At 33.4% G+C, this 18,389-nt stretch overlaps 4 protein-coding genes across 8 annotated transcripts; 2 read left to right on the top strand and 2 right to left on the bottom strand.

The window, feature by feature from the left end:
- Positions 1-251: 251 nt before the first annotated feature.
- LOC7485004 (putative zinc finger protein CONSTANS-LIKE 11) lies at positions 252-2,966 on the bottom strand. Of its 2 annotated transcripts, XM_024605130.2 has the most exons (6): positions 2,810-2,966; positions 1,905-2,520; positions 1,513-1,740; positions 978-1,333; positions 683-871; positions 252-573 (listed from the first exon to the last, which is right to left on the bottom strand). In XM_024605130.2, exons 2-5 carry the CDS (start codon positions 2,493-2,495, stop codon positions 745-747), a joined length of 1,302 nt encoding a protein of 433 aa, XP_024460898.1. In that variant the 5' UTR covers positions 2,496-2,520; positions 2,810-2,966; the 3' UTR covers positions 252-573; positions 683-744. The 2 variants fall into 2 exon arrangements, with proteins under 2 accessions (XP_024460898.1, XP_024460899.1); XM_024605131.2 differs by lacking the exon at positions 2,810-2,966 and having other exon boundaries at positions 695-871; positions 1,905-2,799.
- A 1,688-nt stretch (positions 2,967-4,654) lies between these two features.
- Positions 4,655-5,440, bottom strand: LOC18100865 (vegetative cell wall protein gp1). The gene has a single exon (XM_006380255.2). The coding sequence runs from the start codon at positions 5,438-5,440 to the stop codon at positions 4,655-4,657; it is 786 nt and encodes a 261-aa protein (XP_006380317.2).
- A 2,500-nt stretch (positions 5,441-7,940) lies between these two features.
- On the top strand, positions 7,941-14,322 carry LOC7486043 (uncharacterized). Of its 4 annotated transcripts, none has more exons than XM_024605891.2 (14): positions 7,941-8,353; positions 8,754-8,835; positions 8,996-9,126; positions 9,215-9,253; positions 9,344-9,436; positions 9,527-9,643; positions 10,026-10,121; positions 11,042-11,155; positions 11,603-11,656; positions 12,130-12,177; positions 12,464-12,614; positions 12,790-12,955; positions 13,540-13,609; positions 13,871-14,322. In XM_024605891.2, the coding sequence occupies exons 2-14, from the start codon at positions 8,781-8,783 to the stop codon at positions 14,120-14,122; spliced, it is 1,386 nt and encodes a 461-aa protein (XP_024461659.1). In that variant the 5' UTR covers positions 7,941-8,353; positions 8,754-8,780; the 3' UTR covers positions 14,123-14,322. The 4 variants fall into 4 exon arrangements, with proteins under 4 accessions (XP_024461659.1, XP_002310465.2, XP_024461658.1 ...); XM_002310429.4 differs by having other exon boundaries at positions 7,942-8,353; positions 8,754-8,862; XM_024605890.2 differs by having other exon boundaries at positions 7,942-8,140; positions 8,754-8,862.
- Positions 14,323-15,817: 1,495 nt separating this feature from the next.
- LOC7485003 (cyclin-U1-1) lies at positions 15,818-18,024 on the top strand. The gene is made up of 2 exons (XM_002310428.4): positions 15,818-17,084; positions 17,658-18,024. The coding sequence occupies exons 1-2, from the start codon at positions 16,666-16,668 to the stop codon at positions 17,929-17,931; spliced, it is 693 nt and encodes a 230-aa protein (XP_002310464.1). The 5' UTR covers positions 15,818-16,665; the 3' UTR covers positions 17,932-18,024.
- Positions 18,025-18,389: the final 365 nt, after the last annotated feature.

Raw genomic sequence — 18,389 nt, forward strand, 5'->3', positions numbered from 1 at the left:
GCCCGTAAAGCATGATAACTTGTCATCCCAAAGAAGATAGATACGATTTATCAAGGACTTCATACAGCAGGCTTGCTTTATTCATCTTTGCTTTCATATCATTTTAGTCATGGCTTGAGTCTAACAATGGTAAGAACCATCCCATTGCAGGAACTTTCTTGTAGAGTTCTGGATATGAACAAATAAGATAGCAAGGCGTTTTAAGCTAGGGGCTGCAAATGTGCAGCAAATTAAATACAAGAACAACAAGAGAAGTAGAAATTGACATTTATTATTCTGATAAATTGAGGTTAAGGTTTTATTTGAACCTAACAACTATATATAATTGGATCAAAATTTATTACATTGAATAGAGAAACTAGGAGATAATATGCATCTACAACGGCCAAAATTGACTGCCAATAAGGGTGTTGCCCTACGGCAAGATGGTGGAGGTGGTGGCGAAAGGCTAGAGAGGATCTCCAGTAGAAGAATCTTTGAGAAAAATGATGGTTGAAGCAGTTCACTTGCTGCCAAGAAATGTGATCTGCTTGTCCAACTCAAACAATCCAGGGGTATACTAGTGCTAAAGATCTGCCATTGCATTCAAAAAATAAATCAGCTTGATTGGAAACCAGAAGGAAAACAGATAGCATACATGGAAAATTATGCATGAACATTAAGCAAGTGGAGAGTTCATTACCTTGTTATTTACTTTTCAGTATTCTCTTGTAAGGAAAGGGATAAAAGATTCGGTAATCTGGCTCAGAAGTTGCTTGACAGAAGCGGATCATAATCATATGCTTCCCCAGCTTTAACAAATCTACCTTTTACTCGTTTTCGAGTATCAGCCCTGGCTTTACGAGAGGCATATCTGATTTGCTTGCTGAAACTGCAAAAACATCACAATTGAGTGAAATCTCTTAGAGTTGAAAGTAAGCAGAATTTTTTATAGTAAACACCACAAAAATTTGTGAAGCACGAGTTCAAGCACATACGTTCGCGTCTTCTTCTTTTCATTGTATCTCATCTTAGCCTTGTCTCTTGCCTGCGGCGAGCTAGCATCCAAATGCGATTCCCATGGTGATTCACCAGTCAGAAATAGTGGTGATAATCCGCAATCTTGATAATCAGCTGCACTACTTTCACCAATTATGTTGGATAGTGGAAGAGACATGCTTGAATGAACTTGTCCAGAAACAGCAGGGAATCCTAGATTGAGGTTTTTGCAGCAACTGGGATTCGTAAATATGCTGCAATTAGCATTACCACTTATGGTCTGCATTGCGCTAGCTGGCCCAGAAACACAGGATGATTGGAAAGCAGCACATTCCAGTTGTCCCGATGATGACACCTAAAAAAGCAACACAAAGGTAGCAGTCAGCAACGATGGTTTGGTTTCAATACAAGTAGTCGCATAATGCTGCAAATTAACAATATCTGACTACCTCATATTAGTCATGCGATATGGAAAGAATAACTAACAGACATATAATTGAAGATAGCTGTAGAAGAAAATTATAGAGAAAAAACCTCTATAGTATTCTCGATAGGACCATTAGACCCGGTAACTGATAAGTTTTTCTCCATTAACATGCAGTCTTTTCCTACATCCCCAAACTGATATTTGCTTTGAGTTTCTGAACAACTAAATATTTCGTCACTGTTTTCAAAGTCCAATGGTATATCGTCCAAGTTGAGACCTTCACAGAGATCTTCACCATCCGGAAGTCCAATATCCTTAAAGATGGAGCAACCCTGCTGCAGAATTGAAAAGATCTGTATTAGATTTAACTAGCTTTTCCTTAGAATTAAGCAGCTTACAAAACCTAGTGAAAAGGGCTAGTATAATAGAAAAAATAGCCAAAATAAAACCATCTATGTTGCAGTTCCAATCAGCGAAAATTGTCGGTATGAAACGTTACCTTCGGCAGATTTGTCACTTCTGGAAACATAGACACCTGATCTCTACAACAAGGCATGTAATTTGGATTCGGCATGATGATGCTCGGCGGCCCCCTCCAAGGCTCAAGCTTGGAACAAGATTCTAGTTCATTCAACTTTCCAGTAAACAAGCCGAATGACCCCTCATTATCCCTTTGTTCCAAGCAACTACTAATGCAATTCTCATTTATTGGCGCAGAATTGAGTGAATCCCATCCTGAATCAAAGCCTCCTGAAGAGGATCCCTCAAGAACCGACGACCAAATCTTCGAAAACTCAGCCAAGGAATAACACCCTGTATAACAATTCAGCGCCCGAAGCTGATGCCCCAAGCTTGAACATCCATTTGCACTGCAATCACATCCTTGACAAATAGACAACTTTTCATCGAAGCACCGCGCCACTGCAGGCAGTGAACTGCACTTATCACATAGCAGCGAACGCCGATGCCTCCGCGACAAAAAGTTAGCCGAATGCACGCATCCATCACAGTGCACGCACAGCTTTGCGGAGTCTGGTTTACAATAAACTACTGCCTTTTCCACTCCACAAAAATCACATACAGATTCCATGCTCCCTTCCCTCTTCTCCTGCAAACTAATTACCAAGAATTATTCTCCTAACTACACAACCTAACACTAAAACTCGTGGCTGAAATTCGGCTTTTTTTGTTTCAACCCTGAAACCATAGATGACAGGTTCCCTATTCTTTCACCATTTCTCAAAACAACAAGCAAGAACATCCAAAACGAAAAAAATAATCGGTCGCCAAGTTCCAAATGAACAGTCATTAAGACTAATCTAATGTCATTATCAGAAACTAAATTAACATTATTATAATCATGCAACAACAACAATGAATATGGTGTGAAAGAAAGGCACTCACCAATAAAAAAACTGCAGAATTTCCGCCACTAGCTTAATTAAATCAATCCATTAACGAAGAAAAAAGAAGGTGATTAATGATGAACAAAAAAAAAAAACTAATAGAGAAGAGAAGATGATCAAAGAAGAACACTAGCTAACCACATTGTTACTTGCTTTGTGACATGTTATGAGACAAGACAGCAGGTAGGTATGCCTGTTATTTTATTCACGTTTTGCCTAGGATTAGTGGGTGTTCGACACGTGTCAGAATGTGGGCTTAGAGAGATGATTCTATGCTGACATGTACACGATTAATTAGGAGAGGGATAATTTTGGTATGGTCAGGCTTGTTAAGCGGGGTCCAGGATTGGAATGGCAAGATATTGTAAATAAGGGGGAGAATGGGGGTGGGTTTGGTAACAAAATGGGTCACCAAGTGATTGACAAGTAAGCCCGCGAGATATTGGCGAGTTGTTTTGGGGTTGGGATAAGACGACTACGTAAATCTATATCTCGAGATCATTGGTGCACCCTGGACAGGTGGCGTTACGGCCTTACGGGTGATGAGCTTTTGATGTTGTGATTTGAGAATTCTGGTGCCGTGGAAATTGTGTCTTCCTCTCTCGGCTTTTTGGCTGGGTTCCAAATTTCAGGCTTGGTTATTAAACTGGATTCTCGATTTGATCGAGTTTTAATTCATTTATTTTTTATTAATTCTTCACTCAATCAATCTAATTAAAATAAATTAGAAAAATTTATTCTTATTATCTTATTATTTACTTGTTTTTACAATATTTTAAAAAATTATTACTGATATTGTTTATATTTTTAGTGAGTGTCAAATAAACTAAATAATAGAATAATTTAGCGTGTAAATTGCTACGTGACAGTAAAGTGTAGGATGGAAACTGTAACTTTTAAAAATACAAAAATTAAATTTAAAAACAACTAAAATATAAAATGATCATGGTAATTTTTTTTATTTTAGTAAAAACAATTGATACAATGATCTAGAAGGTGATCAAGTGATTAAATTACCTAAGTTTTTTTTTTTTTGAATTTTTCATAGAATTAGATTTGACAGCTTGCTATAAAGTTTTCTCTATTTCTTATAAATCTTCAAATAATAAATAAATAAAGGGATCAGGAAAATCTGGTTTGGATGATACTTTGCATTTTTTTTATCATAACCGAGATGGGAAAAAAATTAAATACAAAAATTCAAATTCATGTAAAGTCATTTAATATAATTCTAAAAAATAATTCATTTAATTGATATCATTAACTGAAATGATATTCCTATAAATTTTAATTATATTAATCCTTTTATAGCCAACAATTTTTATAGAACAATATTACACAATCATCTTGTACCCCTTCATGGCTTTTGCTCCCATCCCTGCTAGTTATGCAGTGTGCTTTGCAACATTGGTTCGAAAATTAAAGGACAAGCTTTCAAGTGTTGTGGTGGTGAGTTCTTGATTTTCTTGATTTATTAAATTTCTTTTTCTTTACAATATGGTCTTAAAGTTTGGATTGGAAATTAATGTGACTAATTTAAATTAGAGACGAAGGAGAAATTAAAAACGGATTCTTATAACCTTTTTTGTATAAATAATTGATTTATCTGAACAGGATTTGAGCTCTTCTTATTCTTTTTAATTACTTGTCAGAAATATAAACATGCATGCATCGAGTAACATTCAGCAACTCAGCCCAGAAACGATATAACAATGTTCTTTCGAATAATAGGGATGATTTGAACCCGATTTTATTAATTTATTTATTTTTAACATAAAGGGAAAAACCCTGACCTTGATCAGGTGGAAGAGACCCGACCCATATCACCATTTCTTGACCCATTTCAATGAAGAGCATGGGGAGGACCGGGGTTAGGTTCGGATGGAGGGTATTTCAAAGAGTCAACTTCTGAGACTCGAAGCGAGTTTAAAGAGGCTAGATGAGGAGGACCAGGGTTAGGTCCAGATGGAGGGTATTTCAAAAGATTAGTTGCTGCTAAGACTCGAAGCGAGTCTAAAGAAGCTAGATGAGGAGGACCAGGGTTAGGTCCAGATGGAGGGTATTTCAAAGGGTCAGCTTCTGAGACTCGAAGCGAGTTTAAAGAGGCAAGATGAGGAGGACCAGGGTTAGGTCCAGATGGAGGGTATTTCAAAGGATTAGCTGCTGCTGAGACTCGAAGCGAGTCTAAAAAAGCTAGATGAGGAGGACCAGGGTTAGGTCCAGATGGAGGGTATTTCAAAGGGTCAGCTTCTGAGACTCGAAGCGAGTTTAAAGAGGCTAGATGAGGAGGACCAGGGTTAGGTCCAGATGGAGGGTATTTCAAAGGGTCAGCTACTGAGACTCGAAGCGAGTCTAAAGAAGTTAGATGAGGAGGACCAGGATTAGGTTCAGATGGAGGGTATTTCAAAGGATCAGCTGCTGCTGAGACTCGAAGCGAGTCTAAAGAGGCTAGATGAGGAGGACTAGGGTTAGATTCAGATGGAGGGTATTTCAAAGGCTTGGTTTCTGAGACATGAAGCAAGTCTAAAGGAATTGAACGAGGAGGGTCCATGCTAGTTATAGACTCTTTTGCTTCATGAGCACTTGAGAAGATTAGAATGGTGAGAAAGATCTCCAAATGCTTCAGCATTTTCTCTTATGAAATTAAAAGGCATTCCTAGAAAGCATATTTGAATGTGTATTTATAGGCATAGTGTGCACTGAGTGAGCATTTGTGCAAATATTGCATGGGATAAATAGGATACCATATTAGGTATATATGTAAAATCTTATCATATATATTTGGTAGGTTTTTTAACAGATATTTGGTAGATTTCTTGCCTTTGTTATCACATATAGACGGAGGAGATGTATCATCCTATAACTGTCCTTGTCATGGTAATTAATATATATATATATATATATATATATATATATATATATATATATATATATATTAAAAATAGAATAATTATGTCCTTGTCCTCTTTACAATTAAAAAAGGGTGTTGAAAAAACGATGAGAAAAATAATTTAAGCCAGCCCTAGCCTGTTATAAACTATATTATAAGAACCTAATCCTATAGTATAAAATACAAAAAAAATGTATTAACTCAATTTTCATTTTCAATAGTGACTAGTATTTACCAAAAAAAAAGCACCCAAGAAAATAAAATTAAAATATAATAACTCATGAAAATTTTTAGGAACCATATATTTGGTATCCAAATCATTTTAAAAAAAAATGGAAAACAAAAAATAAAACACTCAAGTGATACCAAACAGTCCTTAGCATAACAAAATAGTAGAACGTGGCGGGAAGCAGGTAAAAAGATCCATAGATTTTGGTACTTTTGCGGGTGCTTTTCAGTTTTCACGTAAAGCAGCGTGTAGCTTGTGACGAAAGTTGTTTCGCTACAGAAAAATGTTTTTGCTTTGCGTAGCAAGATGAGTTGAGCGCGGCGGGATTGGCTCCCGTGTTTTGCGAACACAGCCAAACATGGCGTAGTGATAATGAAGTGTTTTTTAAGAGAAGCTTACCAAACTCTTAAAATACACAATGAGAATAATCCTCCATCGACACGGATTAAAATCTCAAGTCTTATGGTTGAGCTTCTTTTTTTATATACGGTTGAATAATTTAAATTCTTAGATGCTAATGTTTTTAATCATTTTTTTAATACCCAAATTAAAAGTTGAGTTGTTCATTTTTTAATCTTCAATATAAACTTTTTAACATAAAATATTGATATAATTTAAATAAATTATAGATGAATAAAAAATTAATCTTTAAATAACCCTCAATTGACATGTTTTAGAAAAATTCAAAACCCTCTAGAACATGAGTTTTTTTAGTGAAATTGTGAAAAGTTAAAATTAAGTTTAAAGATCATCAAACTTTAAATACGAGCATGAACATGAGTTTGAGTTTATTATAAAATAAAATTTTAGGCTATAAAAAATTATATTTTACCAATCTAATCTGAACTTGGATTTGAGTTTATAATTTCTTGGTTTATGAAGAATTAATTCTTTTCAATCTATTATTTTATCTCATCGAAGCCATAAATAATAAAATCTGATTAATTTTTTTTTCTAAAAGAGTTTTTTTTAAAACTTGAACATTTTAGTGCTCTTATCCAACTTAATATTATATAATGAATGATTATAAACTAAACAGCTCATGTCTAATATTAATATAGTAGATTTTGGACCCCACTTAAACATGGTGATGATGAAATATTACTATGCTCTGTTTTTCTCTCAAAATTAGAGGATTGATGAATATTATGTACCAAGAACTTAAAGATTTAAGAAAAAATTAAAATATTATTTTATCAATATGACATGTACAAACAAATTCTTAATGTCAACTTGGCTCGGGTAATGAATTATAATTATCGGACTCAATCTAGAAATTGAGCTAGAAAAAAATATGGATCATTGAATTGTTAATTTGAATTAATTAATTTTATTAATACAACAATATTTTTTTTAGCAAGTCATTGACCAAAATTAGATTTGGACTAGGTTTTGTTGAAATAAACTAAATCACTAAAAATCTGATCGAGTTAATTGAATTTAATCGGGTTAGTATCATATTCAATTCAATTAAAAACTCAGGGCTAGATTTTAAATCCTAAATTTCTCGGACCAACCAATCAAATTGATCAAAGTTAAATGTGTGTTTAATAATATGATATAAATATTTTTTAAAAGTGTGTTTTAGTTGAAAATACATTAAGGTTATATTTTTTTCATAATTATTATTATTATTATATATATATATAATCATATTAAAACCATCTAAAATCATATTAAAAAACATTAATTTTAAAAATAAAAAATAATTTAAAAATTACTTTAAAAAATAAAAGTTAATGGCAAACTATATCTAAATAAAAATCTCCATCAACCATAAATATTTTTTTTTCAAAATGATAGTTTTGAAGAGTCCATCGGTTGGTGTTTTTATAAAAAAATAATTTTTTTATTTTAAATTAAAATTTTTAATATTTTTAAATTATTTTGATATACTAATATAAAAAAATTAAAAATATTATTTTCATATATTTATAAATAAAAAACAATTTAAAAATCATCACTACCACAAATTAAAACGTTCTCGTTATTTCTGTTCTTTATAATGACCCAAAGCCGGACAAGCTCTCTCCCAACAAATATGACAATAAATTCTTTCCTAGAAGAAAACATTTTCATTTTGTACACTCAAAAATCCCTCCAAACAAACAAAACAAAATAAATGCATTTCTTCCCATCTCGTCGATCTCCATAATCACAAAGATCAAATCCAACATCAATCTGATTAACAATAATCACTATCTTCCTCTGTAAGTCGATCTCTGGATCTCCATTTCTTCCTTCTCTAATTCAGTTTAGATCCAAGTCTTCACCTTATTCTTAAGCTTCTCAGTTAATCTTTCCCTCTAATCACATTTTTAATCAATTAATCAACTCCCTCTCCCTCTCTGTTTCTCTGTGAAATTCTTGCGATCCAAACTTTTCACGTTAATCTTACCGTTACTGTTAATCACTCGATCCAGGTTAGTAAATTTGGTTTTTCTTTTCTATTTTAATTTTAGATCCGATTTCTGACTCTAATTTTAGCTTAAGCTTCAATCACTTACAGCGTCTGCTTCAGTAAATTAACTTCTTAACTAATTAATTAATCAATCTTGTTTTCTCTATGAAATTCTGCAATGTTGATTTCTTAACCAGCATTTATTTATTATTTCAGTTTTTATATATAATTTCACTTTTTTCTCATATTTTTATACGTATTTGTATTGATATTTATTAAAAATTTAATTAAGATTCAATTTCACTTAATTCTAAGCATTAGATTTTGATGACTAAGTAACTGCATTATTGGATTAATTAATTTTTGTTTGTTTGTATTTTAGTAGATGAAATCTGTTGTGTGCGTGTGTGTGTATATTGCAGGGTTGTAAAGTATCAGCAATTAAATCTATGTTTGGAGGACAAGTGGTACCGCCTAGCAATAGTCCGCACTTAAGGAAGTCTGGTAGCCGACCTGTCGTCTTTGATCTTGGTAGAAATAATATTAATAAAAGATTATTATTGGAATGCTCTTTTAGATATTAATGCTGAGTTTAATGTGTGTTTTCTTAGAAAAAAAAAGAAAGATTGTTGATCCAATAATTGTATCATGCAATACTTGTTAGATGGTGAACAGGGAAACACTGAAATGGAAGGTTTGTTACATTCGACAGAGTCAGATGATTTGAAAATTCCTAGCTTACCGATTAGTACTGCAGCTATAATGCCGTCTCCGATATTATTATGGAGATTCAAGGTTTTTGTTCTTACTTATTTGGCCATCTGTTTTCTTTTTGTTATATTGAGGTGTTTGAAAATGCTAAATGAGGTTAATTGTTGGATAGGTACTGTTGTTTTTTCTCTGGGGTTTTTTTTGCTGCAAGGTGAGACTTATATTCTTCTATTTGTTTATGACTGGTGTTTATTACCTATGATTACAAGTTCATGTTTTGGTGTATGTTTGAATTTTGTAGATTGGATGGGATTCTGTTATGAGAATGAGTGTGAATTTGCGGGACCTTTTTCTTTACGAAGCATTTTTGTATTACAATCCTCTTCTTCTTGTGGTTAGTTACCTTTGTTTTTATTGACATTAGAATATGTTAATCTTGTTATTTCTACAGTGAGGAAATTTTTGTATGGTTTTTGGTTTGCAGACTATGATGGTGTGGCTTTGGGGAGTTAATTTGTGGGTTTTTGCACAGTCTACCATCAGCTATGCCAAGATTTTTGATCTGGACCAAAATCATCTTACCCACAGAGAAATATGGAAGGTTTGTATTTTAAAACTGATGCATTAGATCTGTCATACCTTATTGTTCCCCTTGTTGTTTTTTTTTTTTTTTTTTCCTTTTGGTATTGCTAATCTTTTACATCTTAGGTTGGAACATATGTAGCCTGTTGTGATTAGTGATTTAGGTTCCAGTTACCTATTGGATATTTGTTAAGCAAGCACTACATGATCAAAGTGCCTTTTGTGCCACATGATGTGATATTTGAGCAGCAAAATGTCTCGTTTAGAGGATGAGATAATTTTGTTTCCTTGTAGTTTGTCTTCTCCTTTTCTTTTCTCTTATCCAGAACTTGTTTTCTAGTCCATGTTTATTGCTTTCATGTGCACCTTTTGAGGTTAATTTGCCATTTTGTTCATTGCAGGTTGCCACATGGATGACCATCATTGTCCCAATTAGCATGACAGCATATCTTTACCTATATTCTCACGGAGAAGTATCATTGGCTGCATCACAACCAGTGTAATAGATGATCTTATATTTTGCTGACAATTTCTTTTGTTCACTTAGTGATTTATTATGGGTTCTTTTTTCATTTCCTTACTTCTTGCAATGATTTGTTCATGCTTCAAGAGGATTTCTGTTTTCTCCTACATGAATAATTAAGTGCACAAGTTTAGCATTTCAAATAGATGATGATATTCATTATTGAGAAAAAATATGAGATTCATTTAATAGATTTATTAAGGTGATTATCAGTTTCCCGATGTCTATTTCATCTGTGTTGACCTTATTACTTTTAAGCTTGTCACTAAGTTGGAGAAGTTGCTATAGGAATTAGGAAGTACGAGTGTCATAAACAATTGAAAGTTTGTCAGTTTAGAAGATCTATATCAGTGTGGTCCTCTGGTAGTGGTCTCTCCTACTCCTGCATGTCATCACATGGCCGAACTATCCATGAGTCACTTATGTATAGAGAAAGAGATGAGTGTTTTAGCATGTTCTATTGTATTGCGAAACACGGTGAAGATTATATATTTGAACTTGTAAAATAGTTACTGTGCTGAAAAAACGAACTACAAGAAGTCACTTATGCATAGAGAAAGAGATGAGTTTGCTGAAGTATAATGCAAAACATGTTGGTTTTTGAAGATTATATACGTGAACTAGGAAAATAGTTTCTGGGCTGCAAAATTTGAACCTCAATTGAAAATTGTAAAGTAAAGCATACGGTATAATTTGGTACAAAAAAAATAATGTTTGGATGACAAGAAAAATGATATTCTTGAATATAATATTCTGAATATCATGATTATATGACTGAAAAGTAAAGTCCTTCCATCCTATACTGCATTGTCAGAATTAAATCTTCATCTTTTTTTTATCACCACTGGTATTTATAATGGAAATACAATCAATTAACGTTCTCTATTATCACAGGTCTTCTTGTACTGTGCTGTTGCCTTGATTTTGATATTCCCCTTCGATATTTTTTACTTGTCATCCCGCTACTACTTGCTAAGGACTCTTTGGCGGATAGTTTTCCCTTTACAGGCAAGTTAAAAAAATTTTTGGGGCTTGTCTCATTAATTCTTGTTGTGGTTAATTCATGCCAATTATCAACCTTTTGATCTGTTGAGTGGACTTCTAATATAAAAATCTAGACTTAAAAAGCTCCGTGACTAAGTATCAAATAATTTGGTGGCTTGTACCTCATTGACAAAATCTAAGTGTTGTCTGATTTTTTTAATTTAATTGGTCTGAACTCAATGGACGCTTGTTAATAGTTTGTAGCAACTACTTTATTATACCAGAATTCCTTTAGACTTGTAATTCCTACCCATCATAAACTCTCTTGGAGGAACCCAGAGCGAGCACTATTGGACAATTGACTCATTGGTCTGGGAGAGAAATGTACTGTGTAATTGCAGCTGCAGTTCAAATTGTCTTTATTTAATTTTTTATATTTACACCCATTTTTTGTTTCCGCTGTTGTTACAGGCTATTACATTTTCTGACTTCTTCTTAGCTGATATTTTGACCTCCATGTCAAAGGTATGCTTTGTTTTCTCTTATTGTCGATGTTGCCTTCTGTGGTCAATTCCCAGATAAGAGAGTTTAGGACTTTATTTGAAAATGGTTGATGATTGCAGTTTTTAAAAGCCTTCTATTTCATGTGGGTTTATCTGCTATGTGCAAGGATTCCATATTGTTGGAGAATAAGCTTTGAACCAGCTGATAAAGTGTGTAATTGGATTGCACTATGGTATCTGTGTTAGGCACATTATACTTGATGAATTCAATTTTTTTCCTTTCTGGAATAAAAAACGTGGTGATCATCAATGCATCATCCACTTTGTCAGGCTTGCACTTTCCTTTGTCATATTATTCCAAAGAAATATTGAAGAGAATATGATATAGTTGTAACCAATATTTGTATTCAGAGTGACAGATGAGGAAATGGTTTCTTGATGCTTGTTGAATTCCTATACTTTCTTGATATTCTTATATATACCAACTTTGTGCAGGTGTTCTCAGATCTGGAGCGCTCAGTTTGTCGTATGGTCCATCGCCAGGTTAGTGTATTGTTCCTTTGCTAGTCTTGTTTGCTACCAGATTCAATTTAAAATGACGTCTTCATGGTTTTATGGAACTTTTTTTTTTTTAATCTTACAGGACTTTGTGCATTTCTTTTAGCTCACATTTCAAGCTAATAATTTGAACTGCCTAGCCTAACCAGCAAATTTAACTTGCAGCAGTTTCTATCCTCTCAGTGTTATTATGAATGACACTTCCTGTATGAATCTGGTTTGCTACAAATGATGGTTCTATGAGGCTTATTGCAAGATATTTTGTGTTCAGGTTGCCACCATAGCATGGTTTGAAGCTGACTCTGTTTGCGGCAGCCACTCCATTGGCATCCCTATAATTCTAGTTTTGCCTTACATTTTCCGATTATTTCAGTGTCTTCGACAATACAAGGATACTAAGGAGAAAACAGCTCTTTTTAATGGTGAATTTACTTTGAAATTTCCTTTCATTACCCTCCAATCTATGTGCTAGTTTATTATTTGGTATTCAGGCTAACAATTCTATATGGTATTATTTTTTCCTTCTTCTTTTGGACTTCATACAAGGCATGTTGTTTGGTGCAATACTGTATTAACTTTATTTACTTGCTGTTTCAGCTTTAAAATATTCAACCGCTGTACCAGTGATTTTTGTTTCAGCCCTTAAATACCATGTCCTCCCAGATAGTTGGACGAACTTCTATAGGCCACTGTGGCTTCTCTCAGGTGTCTTAAACTCATTATATTCGTTCTACTGGGATGTGACCAGGGATTGGGACTTGAGGTATGATGATTGCTATTGTACTGTTTCTCAATTACAATCTGAAAAGTTACTTGCGAGTGATCTTCAAATTAGATTACTCGAAAATGCCATTACCATTGGTCTCACTTATTGAGAATCAACTCACCCTGACATTCTAAAACATCCCAGAGATCCAGTTTCTTTTTTGTGTTTTGAATTGTATTAGGTTGGCTTCCTTGTCTTCCTGGTGATTTTACTGGCTTTGCTTTGCATTCAAAACAGCATGTAGAAACTTTGAACTATGACACACCCTTTTCTACAGCTTGCCTTTTGTACTATTACTAATAAAAGAACAGGATTTCATGAACCCTTGACTTTGAAATTGGAGTTATAACTGTAGTTTCAGAGGATAATTGAAGGACAGTTATTTAACTTCTGGATTATTTTTTATTCTCTAATTTTTTACAAATGTTGTTACTGTACTAATGATGTTAATTCGTTTGTTTGTTTGGCATCATTTTGAAAATATGATCTGCTACTGAAACCATGTTTATTTCTAAGCTTTTTTACCTCATCAAAAATATTGACTGATAGGCCTGATATTGAGTTTCCTTTTCTTTTGCCAGCTGCTTCACCCGAATTTTCAAATTTAACAAACCGAGTCTCTGTTCACACCTATTACATGGACGGAAATGGGTAAGAATTCTACAGCACTCCTATTCACAGCAGTTATTTTAGGATTATGGTTGTCTTGCTGGGTTTAGTTAAACTGTCTCTGATACTTTTGGCCTGTTTGTTCAACACCTAGATCCAATTATTCATAGGCAACAAGACAACCAATTTGCCCATTGACATCTCAGATTAACCGAGTGACCATTTGTTTTCACCATAGTCTTCCTATTATCTTTCCTAGCTGTTCTTGTTCTGTCATCTTACTGTATAAATTTGGAGTTGCAGGTTTATTTTTGGGTGATAGGAAGCAATTTCATTCTGCGTTTGGCATGGACTTACAAGCTGTCTGCCCATCTTCGGCACAATTACCTTACAGTGTTCACAATCACTGCCTTAGAGATGATTCGCCGATTCCAATGGGTTTTCTTCCGTGTCGAAAACGAATGGACTAAAATGAGTTCCAAGTCAAATCTTCAGCTTTCGGAGATCTCATCTGAGGAAGACAAATTACTTGCACCCAGCAACCATAATGTGTAGAAACAAATGCTTACTTCTTGCAAGCAGCATGATCTACAGTTTTAAACGGCAACCTCGTTTTTTGCTGGAAAAAAGGTTTTTATCCATTCCACTCTTAGTCGTAGTCTATATGATCGTTCAAATTTTTTGTTCAAAAAAGGAATAGGTTATTCAAAGATACACAATTTAGAAGTATATATCATTCATCAATTACTTTGTCATTATAGCGCTAAGCTTTTCTATTTGACTAGCTAATTAACCTCCAACATTAAAAGAATTAGGAGGGTATGCTAAAAGAAACCTACATCACTATAAGAATTAGGGTATTTTTTTTGGTGCTTTATGAAGCATCGTAATATATTTTCTTAATCATTTGATATGTTATTAATCATGACTTAAGAGTTAACTCGATTAAGTAGTTGATACTGATTCAACTCGAAAAAATTAATTTTTTTTTTAGGATTTAATATCCCAAATTAAAAAAAGTTGTCCGTTCTAGGTAAAACCGCTTGCTTATTTGACAGTGTTTATCATTAAAATGTCCGTTGACATGATATAAAAAAACACTTATATGACAGTTTTTAACATAAAAATGTTCGTTGGCATGCTATAAAAAATTATCTATAGATTTAATTTTTCAGTTTGTTAAAGAAAATGTTGGCATAGGAAAAGAAAAGGCGGAGCAATCAGTATATCCACATTCCCAGGACTGAAAAAAGTTACTAAAAAAAGAAAAGAAAAAAGAAGCCTTAAAAAGTGAACATCCATGTTGATCACTCCATGGATCACTCGAGTGCCGAGTTAACCTGATAGATCAGATGGTTTTTTTCTAGATCTACAAGTCCAAGTTTTATCAAATTCAAACCTAATCAAGGCCTCAGACATCGTGTGTGGGCTTGACCTTTGACTCTTTTATTCTTACACTTAAAAAAAAACATTTAATATATTTATTTACCTTCTATTTTTTATATAGTTTTTAAATGCTCTTATAAATTTTAATTTTAATAATTAATTTTGAGTTATTATATATTTGATTTAAAAATAATAACATTAACATAAAAAAATCAATTGGAATCGGTTTTTTATTATTAGAAAGTCTGGATAGATTTATAACATAAATTTATTGTATTTTTTATTTTTTATATATTATTTTGATTTTTTTAAAACAAAAACAATTCTTCATTTAGGTCATGTTTGTTTCCCGGAAAGTGGTTTCCGGAAAATCATTTTTTAAATTTTCCAGTGTTTGTTTGTCATTAGAAAAGTTGGTTAACGGAAAACACTTTACAGTCAAAGAAAAATTTGGCTTGGTTTTCAGGAAAGTGTTTTCCTGAAAAATTTGGGCGGAAAACACTTTCCAGAAGTTGTGAAAAATTTAGAAATGTCATATTATTTGCTGATTATATCAAATTTAGTCCTCAAACTTTTGATTGCTATATATATATATATATATATATATTTTGTTTTGAATATTTATTTTTTAATTTCATCTCTTAAAATTTAATTTTTATATTAACTTTGGTCCTCATTTTTATAATTGTTATTTGCTTTTCCCTTATCATTTTTTTATTGAAATTTTTTATCTATCAAATTTGATTCTCATTCTTTTGATTGTTACTTATTTTATTTGAAATAATTTATGAAATGTTAATTATTATTATTTTAATTTCTTCATCTTTTATTTCTTTTATTTTTTAGATTTGATATCTATTATTTTGATTATTATTTATTTTATTTGAGATAATTTATAAAATTATATTTTTTTTCAATTTCATTCTCATTCAACTTTTTAATTTGTAAGATTTGTTCATCATTATTTTAATAAATTTAGAAAAAATAAAACATTAATAAGTTATTTTGCAGCTCATTTTCCATGACATAACCAAACACTGGAAAATGTTTTCCTACTTATTTTCCATTACACTACCAAACATCAGAAAATAATTCACTTTTCCGGAATTCACTTTCTCGAAATTTACTTTTTTAAAAAAAACTACTTTCCAGCAAACAAACGGGATCTTAAAAACATTGCGGAGGCTTGGACAAATAAAAGATATATTGATAGAAAAAATAATATTTTAAAAATTCAAAACAATATATTTTTTCATGCTTAATTACAATGATAAAAAAAAGAAAAAAAACTCGGAATCTGATTTTTTTTTTTTAAAAAAGAATCGTCCGCTTCGTAGCCCGAGATTCTGGTAAGCCGTCATTGCAGGTAGACAAGGGGGATTTGCTCGTGACAGTCTGACTTACTTGTGCTTTCTGTTTAAGGCCAGGCAAGGTGAGCCACTTGTTTCATGAATCGCTATTGTCCATGTAAGGTCCATCTTCGTTTTCTGTCATTCACCTTGGGACCCCTTTACCCTACCACCCAATCCACACCAGCGACATTCCCACATCCCACCATTCATTTCTCAGATACTTCCATCTCTTCTACTTCATCAAATCCCATCACCTCGCACTGGACGTGTCGTCAACGTCCACGTGTCGACAACCCCCTTCACCCCCCCAACTCACAGACTAGATAAACCACCCAACAATGTTCCAACAACTCTCTTCAAATGTTGGGCTCTGGCGACCTCACCAGCAACCTCAGCCGGCAGTCAGAGCCGAGCCCGTCTGAGTCAACAACACCAAGAGTCCTAACCATATTATCTCATGTGATAGAGAAGCTGGTGGCTAGAAATGACAAGCTTGTGGATGACATGGATAAAAAGCTAGATGGGGTGAGCTCTGGTTTGGCTAGGGTCGGGAAGAGCTTGAATGTGTTCCATGGTGTGAGGGCTCCTAACATAAGCATAGTAAAGTACTTGGAGAGACTTTACAAGTACACAAGCTGTAGCCCATCGTGTTTTGTGGTCGGATATGTTTATATAGACAGGCTGACACATAAGCATCCCGACTCTCTTGTGATTTCACTGAATGTACATAGGTTGCTTGTTACAAGTGTCATGGTTGCTTCTAAGATGCTGGATGATGTGTGAGTTTTCTCTCTTTCAATGGACTACATCTCTTTATGTTCTTGTGTGTTTGTTCTCTAAGCTTGATTCCTTGTTATATTTACTTCTTCTTTTTTCTTCTTGAAATCAAGGCCCGATAGATTCGATACTAACTTCTTTTAATTTCTAAATCCCATCTTCCTATTTTCGAGATTCAAATTAAGAATTCGTTTTTAATCCACATTTTTGTTAGAATGATTAAGAGTCTATTTTCATGATCAAACAAGTACTTTAATCCACATTTCTAAATTACATAGGTCGCTTTTTTTTTTTTTTTGAAAAAGAAAAACTTTCGAATAATATTGACTACAAATGATATTAGCTGAATTGATAATAATTCTCTTAAATGCTCAGTTTTTCGTTTATTTTTTTTTTTAAATTGCTTATATAAATAGAGTTGGAAGAATCCGATCATTTCTATACCTATATTGGCACTTCCACCACTACATTTATTACATTTGATAAGTTCAATGGATTAGATCAATATTTGAAAATGATGAGTGCATTTGATAAGTCATGTAATCATGTCAGTTGTGTAAACTGCAACATTACAGGCACTATAACAACGCATTCTATGCACGGGTTGGAGGAGTGAGCAATGCAGAATTGAACAGGCTTGAAATGGAATTCCTTTTCCTCTTGGATTTTGGGGTTGTGGTCAGTTCTCGAGTCTTTGAGAGCTATTGCTCGCACTTGGAGAAAGAGATGATGATAAATGGTGCGTCACAAAGAATTGAAAGGGCCATCGTCTCCAATGCTGTTGATGATGTTACAGAGTTATCAGTTGAAGATACTCAAAGTTCTTCACCCCCTCAAGGAATGGACTGACCTGAGTTGCTATGTCTACATTTTCTTTTCATTGGCTTAGTAATTCTTGTAACTTTGGGCACTTTATCATGAACTACGTTCTTGTTTCTTCAATTTTTGGTTCTTGACATGCTTGAAGCTCAAACAGCTGGTTCGGCCCTTGGTTCTGAGGTCAAAGATTCTCTGCTTAATTTTCCTCCACCTCTCCATTGCTCAGATTTCGGATTATATGGCCCAACCAGAGAGCTATGTGTGGGAAAAGAAGGGAATAATTTAGCGGCAAATTGCCTTTCTGACTTGATCTCCAAGGAGAGAATGAAGATTGCAAATCAGTCAATTTCAACTTTCAAAGCTGTGAATATCAAATATCCCAACCATGCACATGCAAATGCTTAACAATTGGTAAGAAGTCAATTAATGGAATTTGCGGAATCTGGAGAATTCTATCAGTTTGACTTAGCTTGCTGATACAGACACCT

The sequence above is a fragment of the Populus trichocarpa genome, chromosome 7 (assembly GCF_000002775.5).
Source record: "Populus trichocarpa isolate Nisqually-1 chromosome 7, P.trichocarpa_v4.1, whole genome shotgun sequence".
In the NCBI taxonomy this organism is placed as follows: domain Eukaryota; kingdom Viridiplantae; phylum Streptophyta; class Magnoliopsida; order Malpighiales; family Salicaceae; genus Populus; species Populus trichocarpa.

Excerpts from the sequence above, each read along its gene's own strand:
- LOC7485004 (XM_024605130.2), bottom strand. The coding sequence starts at position 2,495 with ATGGAATCTGTATGTGATTTTTGTGGAGTGGAAAAGGCAGTAGTTTAT. Across the intron at positions 1,741-1,904 it reads AAGTGACAAATCTGCCGAAG|CAGGGTTGCTCCATCTTTAA; the intron begins GTAACGTTTCAT and ends TCAATTCTGCAG. Across the intron at positions 872-977 it reads GAAAAGAAGAAGACGCGAAC|TTTCAGCAAGCAAATCAGAT; the intron begins GTATGTGCTTGA and ends ATGTTTTTGCAG.
- LOC18100865 (XM_006380255.2), bottom strand. The coding sequence starts at position 5,440 with ATGCTGAAGCATTTGGAGATCTTTCTCACCATTCTAATCTTCTCAAGT.
- LOC7486043 (XM_002310429.4), top strand. The coding sequence starts at position 8,781 with ATGTTTGGAGGACAAGTGGTACCGCCTAGCAATAGTCCGCACTTAAGG. Across the intron at positions 12,615-12,789 it reads GAAAACAGCTCTTTTTAATG|CTTTAAAATATTCAACCGCT; the intron begins GTGAATTTACTT and ends TTGCTGTTTCAG. Across the intron at positions 12,956-13,539 it reads ACCAGGGATTGGGACTTGAG|CTGCTTCACCCGAATTTTCA; the intron begins GTATGATGATTG and ends TTCTTTTGCCAG.
- LOC7485003 (XM_002310428.4), top strand. The coding sequence starts at position 16,666 with ATGTTGGGCTCTGGCGACCTCACCAGCAACCTCAGCCGGCAGTCAGAG. Across the intron at positions 17,085-17,657 it reads TCTAAGATGCTGGATGATGT|GCACTATAACAACGCATTCT; the intron begins GTGAGTTTTCTC and ends GCAACATTACAG.